The following is a 12,623-nucleotide window of genomic DNA, read 5'->3' on the forward strand; positions in this document are numbered from 1 at the left end:
CTCTCATTTCTTAAAAAAATTATTAAGTTGTTTTATATACTATTCTATATATATCTTAATAAAAAGCATTCACTGCATTATTACCTGAACTCAACTGACACCATAAATCTATACTATAGTCCAGTTACCATAAAATACTTCCGAAATATTCATAACATTTTAAATAATATTGAAAATATTAGTCTCAATTCATTTTTTTAGATTATTTGATCAGCTTGTTTTATTTATATTTTAAAAGTTGATATATATTATTATGTAAGTAAGTGTTGATTAATATTGAGTTGAAGTTATATTATTATTGATTATTGTGAAATTTTAATTTCAATACTGTATTGAATACATTTTTTATTTCAAGTTGTTGTTCAAATTTCATTTTTATTAAAAAAAAATCCTAAATTGATAAAATTCAGTTGATAGATACAAAGAATAGGTCTAGGTTGGTTAAGACTTGGTCGAGTATGGTTCAGACTGGGTCGAGTATGGTTCAGACTAGGTCGAGTACGGTTCAGACTAGGTCGAGTACGGTTCAGACTCGTATAAAATGGTTAAGTACTGGTCAAGTACACATTCAGACTGTTAAGTATGGTTAAGACTACAGTCGAGTATTATCAAGTAAATCTCAGACGAATTCAGACTGGTCGAGTAAAAATCAGTACAGTCGAGTACAGATATAGGCCATTTCAGACTTTTAATGGTTTGTAGTGAGAATTTCATCAAACCTTTTTAGATAGCAAGGACATACTATGTAGATGTGCATAGCGACAGGAAATTATAATTCAAGTTTTTTTCTTAAGAGTTACGCCCTTTTAAACTTATTTGTCTCAATATACTACTGCCACAGTTTGTCATCACAACTCCTCTGAAGCCACTCGACAGAATTTCATGAAACTTAAGATAATAAGGCCATACTATGTAGATGCTCATATCGACAGGAAATTATGATTCCTTTTTTTTTTCAATGCTTTACGCCCCTTCGAACTTATTTGCTTCACTATACTTTTGCAACAATTTGTCATCGCGTCTCCTTGAGCTCTGAAACAATACAACATAATTTCATGAAACTTTGTAGATAACAAGTACATACTATGTAGATGTACATATCGACAGATTATTATGATTCCGGTTTTTTCTAGGAGTTATGCCCCTTTTTTGCCTCAGTATACTACTGCAACAGTTTGTCATCAAAACTCTGAAATCTCACACCAGAATTTCATGAAACCTTTCAAATTACAAGGACATACTATTAAGATGTGAATATCGACAGCAAATTATGATTCAATTTTTTTTTCTTACAGTTATTTTAATTTTCCAGTGACAATGATGGGACGTGGGGTATGTGATCATGCTCACTAAGGTTCTTAATTTTTTTAATATGTTTGTATTTTTTTAACTGGAATTTAAACTATTCATATACATTGATACGAGTTACAATAGCTGATAAAATGGTTTCCAATTTTATGTAAGTAAAGCTACATTGAAGACCCATTGGTGGCCTTCGGCTGTTGTCTGCTCTATGGTCGGGTTGTTGTCGCTTTGACACATTCCCCATTTCCTTTCTCAATTTTAATGCATGTAGTATGATATACATGTTCCTTTTCAAGTTACGTCTAATCATTTCTGAATGTTATTTTTAGCAGGTCTAGTTAACGCTTGACCCAGTCCGTCCGTTAATCTATTGGTCTGTTCGTCCTTTAATCCGAAACAGCTTGGATAAGAAATTTCCCGTTTCCAGATCGATTGAAATTTTACAAAACTCATTGTACAAGGAAAGGTTTTGTATCACCAGCCCAGTAGTCAACATTTCGGTGTTGACATGAATATCAATAATGTGGTCATTTTTATAAATTTCCTGTTTACAAAACTTTGAATTTTTCGAAAAACTAAGGACTTTCTTATTCCAGGCATAGATTACCTTAGCCGTTTTTGACACAAATTTTTGGAATTTTGGATCCTCAATGCTCTTCAACTTTGTACATGTTTGGCTTTATCAATATTCGATTTGAGCGTCACAGATGAGTCTTATGTGGACGAAACGCGCGTCTGGCGTACTAAGTTATAATCCTTGTACTTTTGATAACTATTTGTCCAAGGGTTCTTGGTTTTTATACTACCATAAAACAATTTTGCGGTCGTATGTTGTTTATATTTGGTCTAATGTTCAATTGTTGCGAGTAATTTGTACATCCACCGTTTTGACACTTCCTGTGTGCTGATATTTCAAAGTTTTAAACACACATAGTACAAGGAAAGTTTTGGTCAAATTTCTTGGCTGAATGAATGTTTATTGGCAAATTATGCTCCAAAATACATGTTACCCCAATCAATTGCACATAGCCACAATCAAGACTCAGAATTGGTTTTGTATTGAAAGAAACTAAAGTTGTCTACATATTCTAATTCTAGGAGTACATGAAAGTTTTATATGAGAGATCAATTGCTTACTTAAATGTAGACTATGCTGCTGACTATAACTACGTCCTCACGGCAGGCACCAGTCCATTGCTACAAGATACGTTATACGAAACCACCAAATTGGTAAGTTTAAGTTCTTTTGATATATAACATTTTAAAGATGCAACATAAAACTGTCACATATACTTTTTATAATGTTGCTTCAACTATTTAAAAAAAAAAAAAATTGAAAAAATTGAAACAATACGAGAAGAAAAACAACTGTAAATAAAAGTAAGGAGGATATGAACAGCGATTTTTATGAGAGAATTTGATTTTCTGACATTCCTTTTTAAAATCTTTTGAAATAATTTGATAATGAGTTTAATTAGAATTGAGTGAAGTTTTCTATAAGATATTTACTATGGTTATCAAAATTTTGACTTCTTTTTAAAGATTGCTAATCCAGACAAAACAAGTTCATATAAGACTTTATATGATATATGGAATAAGAGAGCACCAGGAGAAAATGGTGAACCCAGGTTTGTATATTGTTTATGATATGTTGGTTCCCATTCAATATAAGTATATGCAATTTATATGTCTTAATCTGTGTGTAATTATAGATGGAACGTATTCTTGACTGATATTAACTAAGAAATGTACAGTTTCCTCTATTGCCTATCTGACCATGACTGACAAAAATTAAAAGGTCTATTATTTGCATAAAATTATTTAGTTATTATATCAACGATTTAATTTAGTTTCATAAGGTTCTTTGCAATGGTTTTTTTTATATACAGATGCCTGAAATAGCTTATTGACAATCATACCACAGCACCTTTTTTATTTTTTATATTTAAAGGTTTTTTTTTCTGTTCTGTATACATGAGTTGCACCTATTTTTTAATTTTATACATCATATAATTAGGAATATTTTGATTTTATTGAAGCTGGTGTTTTTCAAATATATAACTGTATTTTGCAGTGTCTATTACTCACTTGGTTCTGGCAGTGATATGGCCACATTTTACCAGAGAGCAGGAGTTCCTAGTGTTGATATGTGGTTTACCTACAACTCTGTAATTACAACTTATTTATATAATTATATTCAACATGTTACAAGTTTGTAAATTGTAAAGAGAAAGTTTTTAGAACTTGTTGATGTATTATTATTATTGTGTTTATGTACCTCCCTTATACTCTGGTGTTTGATAAAAGAGGCGAAAAATACCAGAGGAACAGTCAAACTCATAAATCGATAAACTAACATCAAATATTTTATGGCATTAAGAAAATATATTTTTTATCTGTAAACCTTGATTTCAAGCATACCTACCTTATATTATTCCAAAAAAATGTATGGTGTTTACCAAAATCGTTATATAAAAAAGTTATCGAACACTAATGCCAATTTAAATGGAGGAAGTCGATAAAACCTGACAGAACGAAACGCTCTACTATATCAACTAACAGTGCGAATGTAATACAACTGTTAAAATAGCTCCGTAAAACAATATCCTAACTTCAAAAGGGTCTTTGCCGCGCTTTTGATAAACAAGCATACTGAGGTGTACTATCCACCCAGTAGCCAATTTAGTATTGATATGATAAGAGTAATACATTTTCATTTTAATAAGAATTTCTGCGGATTGCTTTCACGCATATTTGAAAGGAGTAGGTTCAGTAAGACCCCTTTTTGGCCTCAAAATATAGCAGTTTTAGAAAATTGTGAAAATGTTATCGTTAAGATATTTATTGCAAAGTAGAATGCTTCTGCTACATAAATATGGGCTGTTTTTGACAAAACAATGCACATTCATCGGTTACTATCGTCATTAAGTCATGCTAAATTACTGAAATCTTCACAATTGTAGCATTTTAGTTAAATTTTAGACGGTTACCGTCTGAAATGAAAGTGGCCGCATTCGTGTTCATTCATAATATTGAAATGTAAGTTGTATTTGAAGATAATACATAATATATATAAAGGTTGAGGATGAACACGGATGCAGCCACTTTCATTTTTGACAAAAATCATCTGAAAAGTGACGATTTTGGGCATATTTGATAGATTTTTCATATTTAAGATTGAATCGGGGCGTTTTAAATGACTTATTAAGTTAAAATCTTCTCCATTAACTAATTGAATCAATTGAAATAGACACTTAAGTGTTTAGAAAGTGTCTAAAATCTTTCGTTAGATGAACTTGAAAATTGAAGCCGAAATCGGCCCTTACCGGACCTACTCCTTTGACGATTTTAGTTGGCTTTAGCGTCCAACATGCAGTTAATTAAACGTAGATTTGTCACTTTTTAATGTACGTATGTAATATTTAATATTATGGTACTCAGATATGTCTTCTAGAATTTGTTTATATTGAAGCTGGTGTTTTTCAAAATGACTATTACAACACAAAACATTTCATTTTTATTTTTAAAGGACAAATGGCCAATTCTGTCATATCCCGTATATCACTCAGCATATGAAACAATTAACCTTTACGAAAACTATATTGATCCAGATTATTCATACAACTTAGCAATGGCTCAACTTTGGTCTGGAATGGCATGGTAAGTAAAGAGTTATAAACACTGCAGAAATAAATGTATCATCTGTTACGTTTGTTGGCCAACAATGATTAATCAAATAGCTCTACTAAAAGTTATTCTCTAAATTGGTAAAATGTCTTTAGCTTCCCATAAATAGGTGTTAATTTTTTGGAACAGTTTATCCTTTGATAAAAAAATACTGGTAAAAATATAACATTCATTGCATTGACCATTTACATGTAGAATGTTGACAATAAATTTCAGTTATTAATCAGTATCCAAAATGTAGAAATCATGTTAATATTTTTTTATACATGCATATGAACATGTTATTTTTAAGTCGTGACAATAATATGATTTGATGAGGAAAGGACATTAAATACATGACTTAATGAAGTCACTGTCGCTTAATCTTCTTTGATTAGTGTATTTTTGATGATAATTTTTGTTAGAATTTCCTTACTTATCATATTACTAGCAACTAGAATAATTTTGTGTTTTTATGCTGCTTATCTTGTTAACGTATACAAGAAATATTTCTTTTTGTGTACATTCTATTATTGTATATACAATGTTTATCAATATTGTATATACAATATTTTTTTATACATGCATATGAACATGTTATTTTTAACTTGTGACAATAATATGATTTAATCCAGAAAGAACATTGAATACATGAATTAATGAATTCACTGTAGCTGAATTTTTATTGATATGTGTTTTATTTGATGATCATTTTTGTTAGAATTTCCTTACTTATCATATCACTAGCAACTAGAATAATTTCAATTTCGTGTTTTGATGTTGCTCATATCTTGTTAATGTATAAAGGAATTTATTTTTTTATATACATTTTATATATATACATTGTTTTTGGAAATCAAACCAATGTTATAGATGCATATTGAAAGCGTCTATGTCCTTATTTGGCTTTTGGTTTATGAATTCTCTTAACAATAAGTATACTGTGGATTAATTATTTTTCGTGTGATACAAATTTTCATGATTTCCTGTGTACAGGTTAACCACAAGTTTAAATGTTCAAAGATTTTCAAATTATCTATTGACATGTTTGCAGACTTTGGCAAAAAAAAACCGAATTCATAGTTACAATTGATTCTTGAAATTAGAAATAACCAAACATACATTTGAAAAAAAAACCAGATTTTCCCTCTACTTTATCAATTTCTATTCTTACAGGAAATTAGCAAACGATGATCTTTTAAAGTTTGATGTGAGGAGGTATTCCACTGCTATAACTCATTTTGTATCGAACTTAGAAAATAAATTTTCTAAAAGTTGGCATGCACAGAATGTCAACATAGGTTAGTATATACTTCTCCTACATTGTCTCTTATCACAAAACATAAAAACTATCATAATAATGTTATTCAACTTTTGAAAAATTACGTTTTACACTATAAATATTTCAAGAAGGAAGACAAGTACTCTAAGGAATCTTAGATGTTTATTAAAATAAGCGCACAAAGCAGTCATCAATAAAATTGTTGTAGTAATAAGCAATAATAAGATGAATCGAGTCAAAAATATTCTAGTACTTCATGCCTAACACTTCTGCCGGAAAAATAGATCGTTGCTGTTGCAACTTTGAAATTGAAATCTTGTAGGAAATCAGAACATCATAAGGTTTCCACTATGTGACAATCTTTAGTCCCGGTTTTTCCTCGATCTTGGGATGTATGTGTAGTGTTTTCTGGACTGTTGTATGTGTTTTTATTTTTTTTTTATTTTGACCATGATTTTATTATAATTTTATCCTGTACCAAGTTAGGAAAATTGCCATTGTTATATTATAGTTCGTTTCTGTGTGTGTTGAACTTTAAGGTTGTGTTTCTGTTGTGTCGTTGTTCTCCTCTTATATTTGATGCGTTTCCCTCAGTTTTAGTGTGTAACCCGGATTTGTTTTTTTCTCAATCGATTTATGAGTTTTGAACCACGGTATACTACTGTTGCCTTTATTTATTACTTCTGCTTGTTGACATATTTACCAAATGACTTTATTTGCTGTATGTCAGCTGTCTGGGTGATGCGTATCTTAAATATTTTTATTCATATAGTTGGTCCCTAGAAGCTTGTTAACCCCTCAAAGTCGTCTGGGTCAACCTAAAGACCTTACCATGATTATTTGCCTTTTTCTTGAATCATGTCTCTGATGATACTGCAGCTAGAACTGTTTATAAAAAAACTTCATAGATAACTAGACAATGCACAATACGAGACCCTACAAAAGATTGAAGTGAAAGTATTAACACTTCAATTTGGAAACCTGTAGAAATCCTTCTTACAGGTTTATACTTGCTTAATTGATTCTTGACTCATAATTATATTTTAAGTAAAGATAGCTCACTATATATAGTAAACATTTTCTTTATATTTCAGATGCTTTAAAATCAGCTGCACAGAATTTAACTGATAGTGCGAATAAATTCCAAACTTACGTTAAATCTGCAAGTATTAAAAGGTATGGAAATAGGAATCCTCTAATTAGACAATTTAATTTGACAAGTGTTTTTTTTTTACCGATGTTCAAATCTAATAAACCTATTAGGAAGATACAGATCAAGATAAAAACACAAAAAAAACGTGAATAGTATGAACTTCAAAGGGGTAAAATTGTAAGCGTCACAAGAAATGAATGAATCATCCGCAATACGAATGTATAGCGTGGATTTAAAACTCTGTCCAAATGTCAAAATCGGAAACAGGAATCAATCAGTAAATTTAAAAACACACAACTGTTCTTTTACCATAAGTTTTAAAACCACAAAAACATGTCGGTAGTGAGTTGAGACACAGACATATTAAATAAGTAAACAATTTGAATGAGAATCTTTTTTTTTATTTCAGTGCTATTGACTACAGAATTATAAACGACAAAATGATTCAATTTGAAAGAGCTTTTATAGATCCTGAAGGACTTCCTGAAAGACGTATCTATAAGTAAGTTTTTTGTTTGTTTCTGTATTTGTATTGCTTTTACTATAAAAAAAAATACATTTTTAAAATGGAAAACAATTCCAGAAAAGACAACCAGAATTCAATCAAATGTGACAACACAACTTTGTTAAACTTCAAAGTTCATTGGTTATCTCTCTTGACGATAGAAAAAGCAGTGAACATGAACTTGGTAATCTGTGCAATCATTTTTTAAAGTTAAATTCTTTTCCTGCACTGATTCAATTGTATATCATTAGTGTACCTTGTTTGGTCTGAACTAAACGAGGGTAAATCTCTAACAATATTCTTTATGTATAAACTCCTGTTTATTAAAAACTGTTGTTTTTAAGATGATTACACAAATGAAAATATCTCCATGTTTATTTACAGGCATGTAATATTTGCACCAAGTAAATATGATTCGTATTCGGACAATGACTTTCCAGGAATTGTGGATACAATGTTTGAAATAGAAAGCAATAAAGCAGTTGATAAATGGGATCAATTAAAGCAACAAGTATCCATAGCAACATTTACCATTCAGTCAGCTGCTAATACATTAGACGATGTTGGTCTTTGATGATGCTTTTAAAAATTTAGAAACTTGAATCTCAGGATAGTACTTAAAAATCCTTAACAAATGGACGTTATCAAATTCAGGATAATGTACAGAGAAAGATAAAGACATCCACAAAGAAATAAGTTATGCAGTAATATATAATTTACAAGAAAACATCATATGCTATTCCAATAAAAGTAAATGGGATTGAAAATAACAAACAGAAGAATAGTTTTCAACCCTGTAATTATTCAGAAAAGATGAACCGCCTCTTTTGAGACTATAAATTAAAAAAACATACACAGATGCGTCAATGGACGACTGAAATTAGTAAAACATAGCTAGGAGGTTCAGTCTATTTCAGTTTAATACATTTTACGACCTACTTATTAGTTATTGATGATATTAAATACAGTTAAATCTATTTTTATAATTTATAAAAAAGGTTCACAAGAAATAGTGCTATATAAATGTAAATTCCATTAATTATAAGTGCTTATGAATGTTTGTTTTTCATTTTTGTGATATCTTTATTTATTTTTTAGCCTTCAGTCTATCGGATCGCTCATTGCTTTTCCTTTTTTCAGTGAAAAAAAAAACATTGGAAATATTTGAACATTTGTCATAGTAACTGAAATTTTTTTTTTTCACATAATAACAGGGGTATAAAATATATATGGAGGGAATATTGACAAAAGTAGCCTTTTTACGAAATAACTGGATTGTAAATGTCACCATTATGTTTTGAATGTTTGGTAGGAATGGGTGTGTGATGCCATTGTGAGTTATTGTAATTATGTACTGTATAATTATCAAAGCTTAATAAGATAAGGCTGCCTGTCCATTCATTTACATATTTCACATTAATATAATGCATTATTTGTTGGTTTATTGATCTATTCATTGTTTTTGATTTATTTTGTCTTCAATTGGAAATTTAACATGTCATTGATGTTGAAGAGGACTGTGTAGTTAACACATAAAAGATACAATTAACTGATGACTGCATGTGTGTATTATAAAGTTGCATTGTATAAAAAATAACTTGCTATTTCACCTTACTGTGTCATTTCTTTAAAAGCTATTTTTCAACTCACTGGTCAACCAAAAATCTTTTTTAATCTTAAGTTAATTGGGAGAAAAAAATGGCCTATTTGGCAATCCTGCTAATGATTAAATTAAATACACAAATTCTGCTCTTGAGAAGGTCTTTATTTATCTCAACGGAATTCGTGTTTTTTTCTGCATTTGGAGAATCTGTGTCTGTGTGTGTGTATGTGTGTTTGTGCTTTTAAATTATTGCATTCAGATATTCCATTGTAGCTCAGATCTCGATTGCGTTTGTCATCCTTGTGTCAATAACATTCATTTGTTGGATTTTATCATATAGACACACTCCAACAAAGCCTAGTGGGTCTAGTTTGTAATTTTCATTGAATTTTACTGTTTACAAGCAAACGTTTGTGATTGTCATCTTATTCATTTTTATATTTTCAAATGTAAACCTTCTCATGTCACAATGGACTTTCAGGTGTGCTTTGTGTACCTTTTTCACAATTTTGTTCATGTTATGTATATGTTTAACTTTCATTTGTATTAATTGAATTTATTTCATGTAATAATTTTCACTGGTTACACTGTTTTAATTTTTTTTTATCAAATAAAGATTCAAACATATTAAATCATATGTTTTTCATAATAATGTTTAAGGAAGAACAGTGTACAATGTATATAGATATAAGAAGATTGTGGTATAAGTGCCAATGAGACAACTCTCCATCAAGTCATAATTGGTAAAAGTAAACCATTATAGGTAAATAAAAAAAAAACACGGAGCCTTGGCTCACAACGAACGGCAAGCTATAAATGGACTAAAAAATAACTACTGTAAAATCATTCAAACAGGAAAACTAACGGTCTTATCTATAAAAAAAAACGAGAAAAAGAAAAACGTATGAATTACATCAACACATGACAACTACTGAACATCAGATTCATGACTGCCTGTTTTGTGAAAGTACTTTTGGGGTGTTCATTTTGTTGTAGGTTTGACCCATGGTTCTTAACCAAGGGTGCCATTTTGATCAATCGCTTCAATATATCGTCGAATATCACATATTTAGGACTAAAACCTTTCTTTGGCATCCACACCTGTGGAGGTAAGAGAACAAGATTTATGTAGAACATTCGACTCCATGAACTATAAGCCATGTATCTTTGATGGGTTAAAACTTTGTTTTAAACCCTTGCGATTTGTTATTTGTCGTTAACAGTGGGATTTTTTCCTCAGTCATGGTCCTTTCTATGCTTTTGTATTGTTTCCAAGTCTTGATTTCTATGGGTTTTATTTAAATTGTGTCTGTCTTTTCGTTATTTTCTTTCTACGATGAAGGAATTTCATTGTTCGTTTGTTATTTCCTGCCTCTTATTTATTCTACTTCTAAGCAAAACAACGGTTTTAAAAATCCTTATATAGAAAAAAAGATGTTTTTCTTGACATCTTCAGATCTTACTAATGCCTTTGGAATACAGACATAAACGATAACTACTTTGTCTTTATTTTCTGTACTGACGCCATGAACAACATTTGAAATGCGTTTTGCAGAAAAAAAAATGGGAACCAAGTTTGCCAATTTGTCTAACAATATTGGTTCATTTTTTTATCTGTTATTCCTATGATGCGTGCCTTTTCGATCTCTTTTGTACACTATTTAGTGGCCTATATCAACATCCTGCTGCAGCTGAATATGTAGAGTTTATATCTCGTAAGTTGAGATGACATTCCATAGCAATTGTTTCATATACTAGTAAAAAAAGAATCGATTCAATGTGGTGGAATCTATCCGCCAGTCGTCGGATACTACCATTGTTTTGTTCATGATTTAGTTGGTGTGTTTTTGACTAACGTGCACAGTGACATTGTTGTTGCATGGTCCTGGAAATATTAAGTCTCACTGTCTCAACCTGCCGAAATAAAAATAAATTGCTTCCTTAAATCTCCGGAATTGGCTTTAAAAAATGAACCCAATCAATTTTGAAGAAAAATGTTTGCATGCAGAAAGAGGCATAACTCATTGTACGAAGTATGAACTATCTAAAAATAACATGGAAAATTCTAAGGTAAATACACTGTGTAGAGAGTATCTGTTTGATATTTTTTATCATCAAAATAATACATTTTAATTGATACAACGGATATAAAACCAAATTGATAAATACATAATCAATTTTCCATATTTTGTTTTACCATTATTTTGTATCAATTAATATTTAGCAAAAACGATCGAGATATCAAAAACGAAACGGCATATTGAAACACTTGTATAGTTATATTAAAGTCCTCAAATAAATAGTCAAATTTAAAAAAATCAAACCGTCAGTAAACAATTTTTTTATCTCAGAAATGACATTTTTGATCCTCGTGTCTTTCAATTTGAACAAAGCGCTTATGATAACAAAATCCTCTGATATGAGTTTCCACTAAAAATGTGATGGAAATAAAGTATAATCGCAATCTTTTCAGAAAAAATTCGGTATCATGAAGATTTATTTACTATAAATGTTCCTCTTGTTAATGATTTCGATTTCTTTTTCATTAAAACAGTGTACACTATAATGCTCATGTTATAACTAGAGAGGTACTATATATGTAGGTTCCACCTCCAACGATTTTATTTATTTAACTGTAACAAATCTAATGGTATGAATGTAAGTTTAACTAGGTACGCTTGGGTAAATTTATTATCTAAACTTTCTGTATAAATATAACAAAGTAAAATACTGTAAGCTATTGAAGACATGTGCTTTTTTTGCATAATACAGGTAATTGGTGCTTACGTCATATGTCTTCGTAATCAGCTTCTAATTGGTTGTTTGGAAATGAAGATTTTATAATAAAGTCACATGAACCACAATCTTCATACAAGGCGTGGGGTTAAGCTAATTATATTACCAGATTTAACCACTTTTTTCTTCCGAAAACGTTTGATTCAGTCAAGTTTGGTGGACATCACATTTTTTAGTATACCTTGAAGTTAGATATTTTTGTTTATTAATAAAAAAAAAATGAAATCTTATCATAAGGACTCATCTTCAGTATTTTTTTAGTTTTGTTATTATCTCTTGTCCGTTTACAAAATGAACATTTTTATTCGATACT

The 12,623-nt window shown here is 30.0% G+C and overlaps 1 protein-coding gene across 6 annotated transcripts in view; it reads left to right on the forward strand.

Moving 5' to 3' along the window:
* The window catches only part of LOC139492078 (putative N-acetylated-alpha-linked acidic dipeptidase), an 83,556-nt gene extending 73,410 nt beyond the window's left edge, over positions 1–10,146 (forward strand). For all 6 annotated transcript variants that reach the window (XM_071280207.1, XM_071280210.1, XM_071280212.1 and 3 more), the window contains 8 exons: positions 2,404–2,535; positions 2,848–2,933; positions 3,380–3,473; positions 4,835–4,965; positions 6,148–6,272; positions 7,348–7,429; positions 7,816–7,908; positions 8,296–10,146. In XM_071280207.1, the coding sequence (XP_071136308.1) occupies positions 2,404–2,535; positions 2,848–2,933; positions 3,380–3,473; positions 4,835–4,965; positions 6,148–6,272; positions 7,348–7,429; positions 7,816–7,908; positions 8,296–8,485 (933 nt within the window). In that variant the 3' untranslated portion in view covers positions 8,486–10,146. The remainder of the gene's footprint in view (positions 1–2,403; positions 2,536–2,847; positions 2,934–3,379; positions 3,474–4,834; positions 4,966–6,147; positions 6,273–7,347; positions 7,430–7,815; positions 7,909–8,295) is intronic.
* The last annotated feature ends 2,477 nt before the right edge of the window (positions 10,147–12,623 follow it).

Source organism: Mytilus edulis, chromosome 10 (assembly GCF_963676685.1).
Source record: "Mytilus edulis chromosome 10, xbMytEdul2.2, whole genome shotgun sequence".
Taxonomy (NCBI): Eukaryota; Metazoa; Mollusca; class Bivalvia; order Mytilida; family Mytilidae; genus Mytilus; species Mytilus edulis.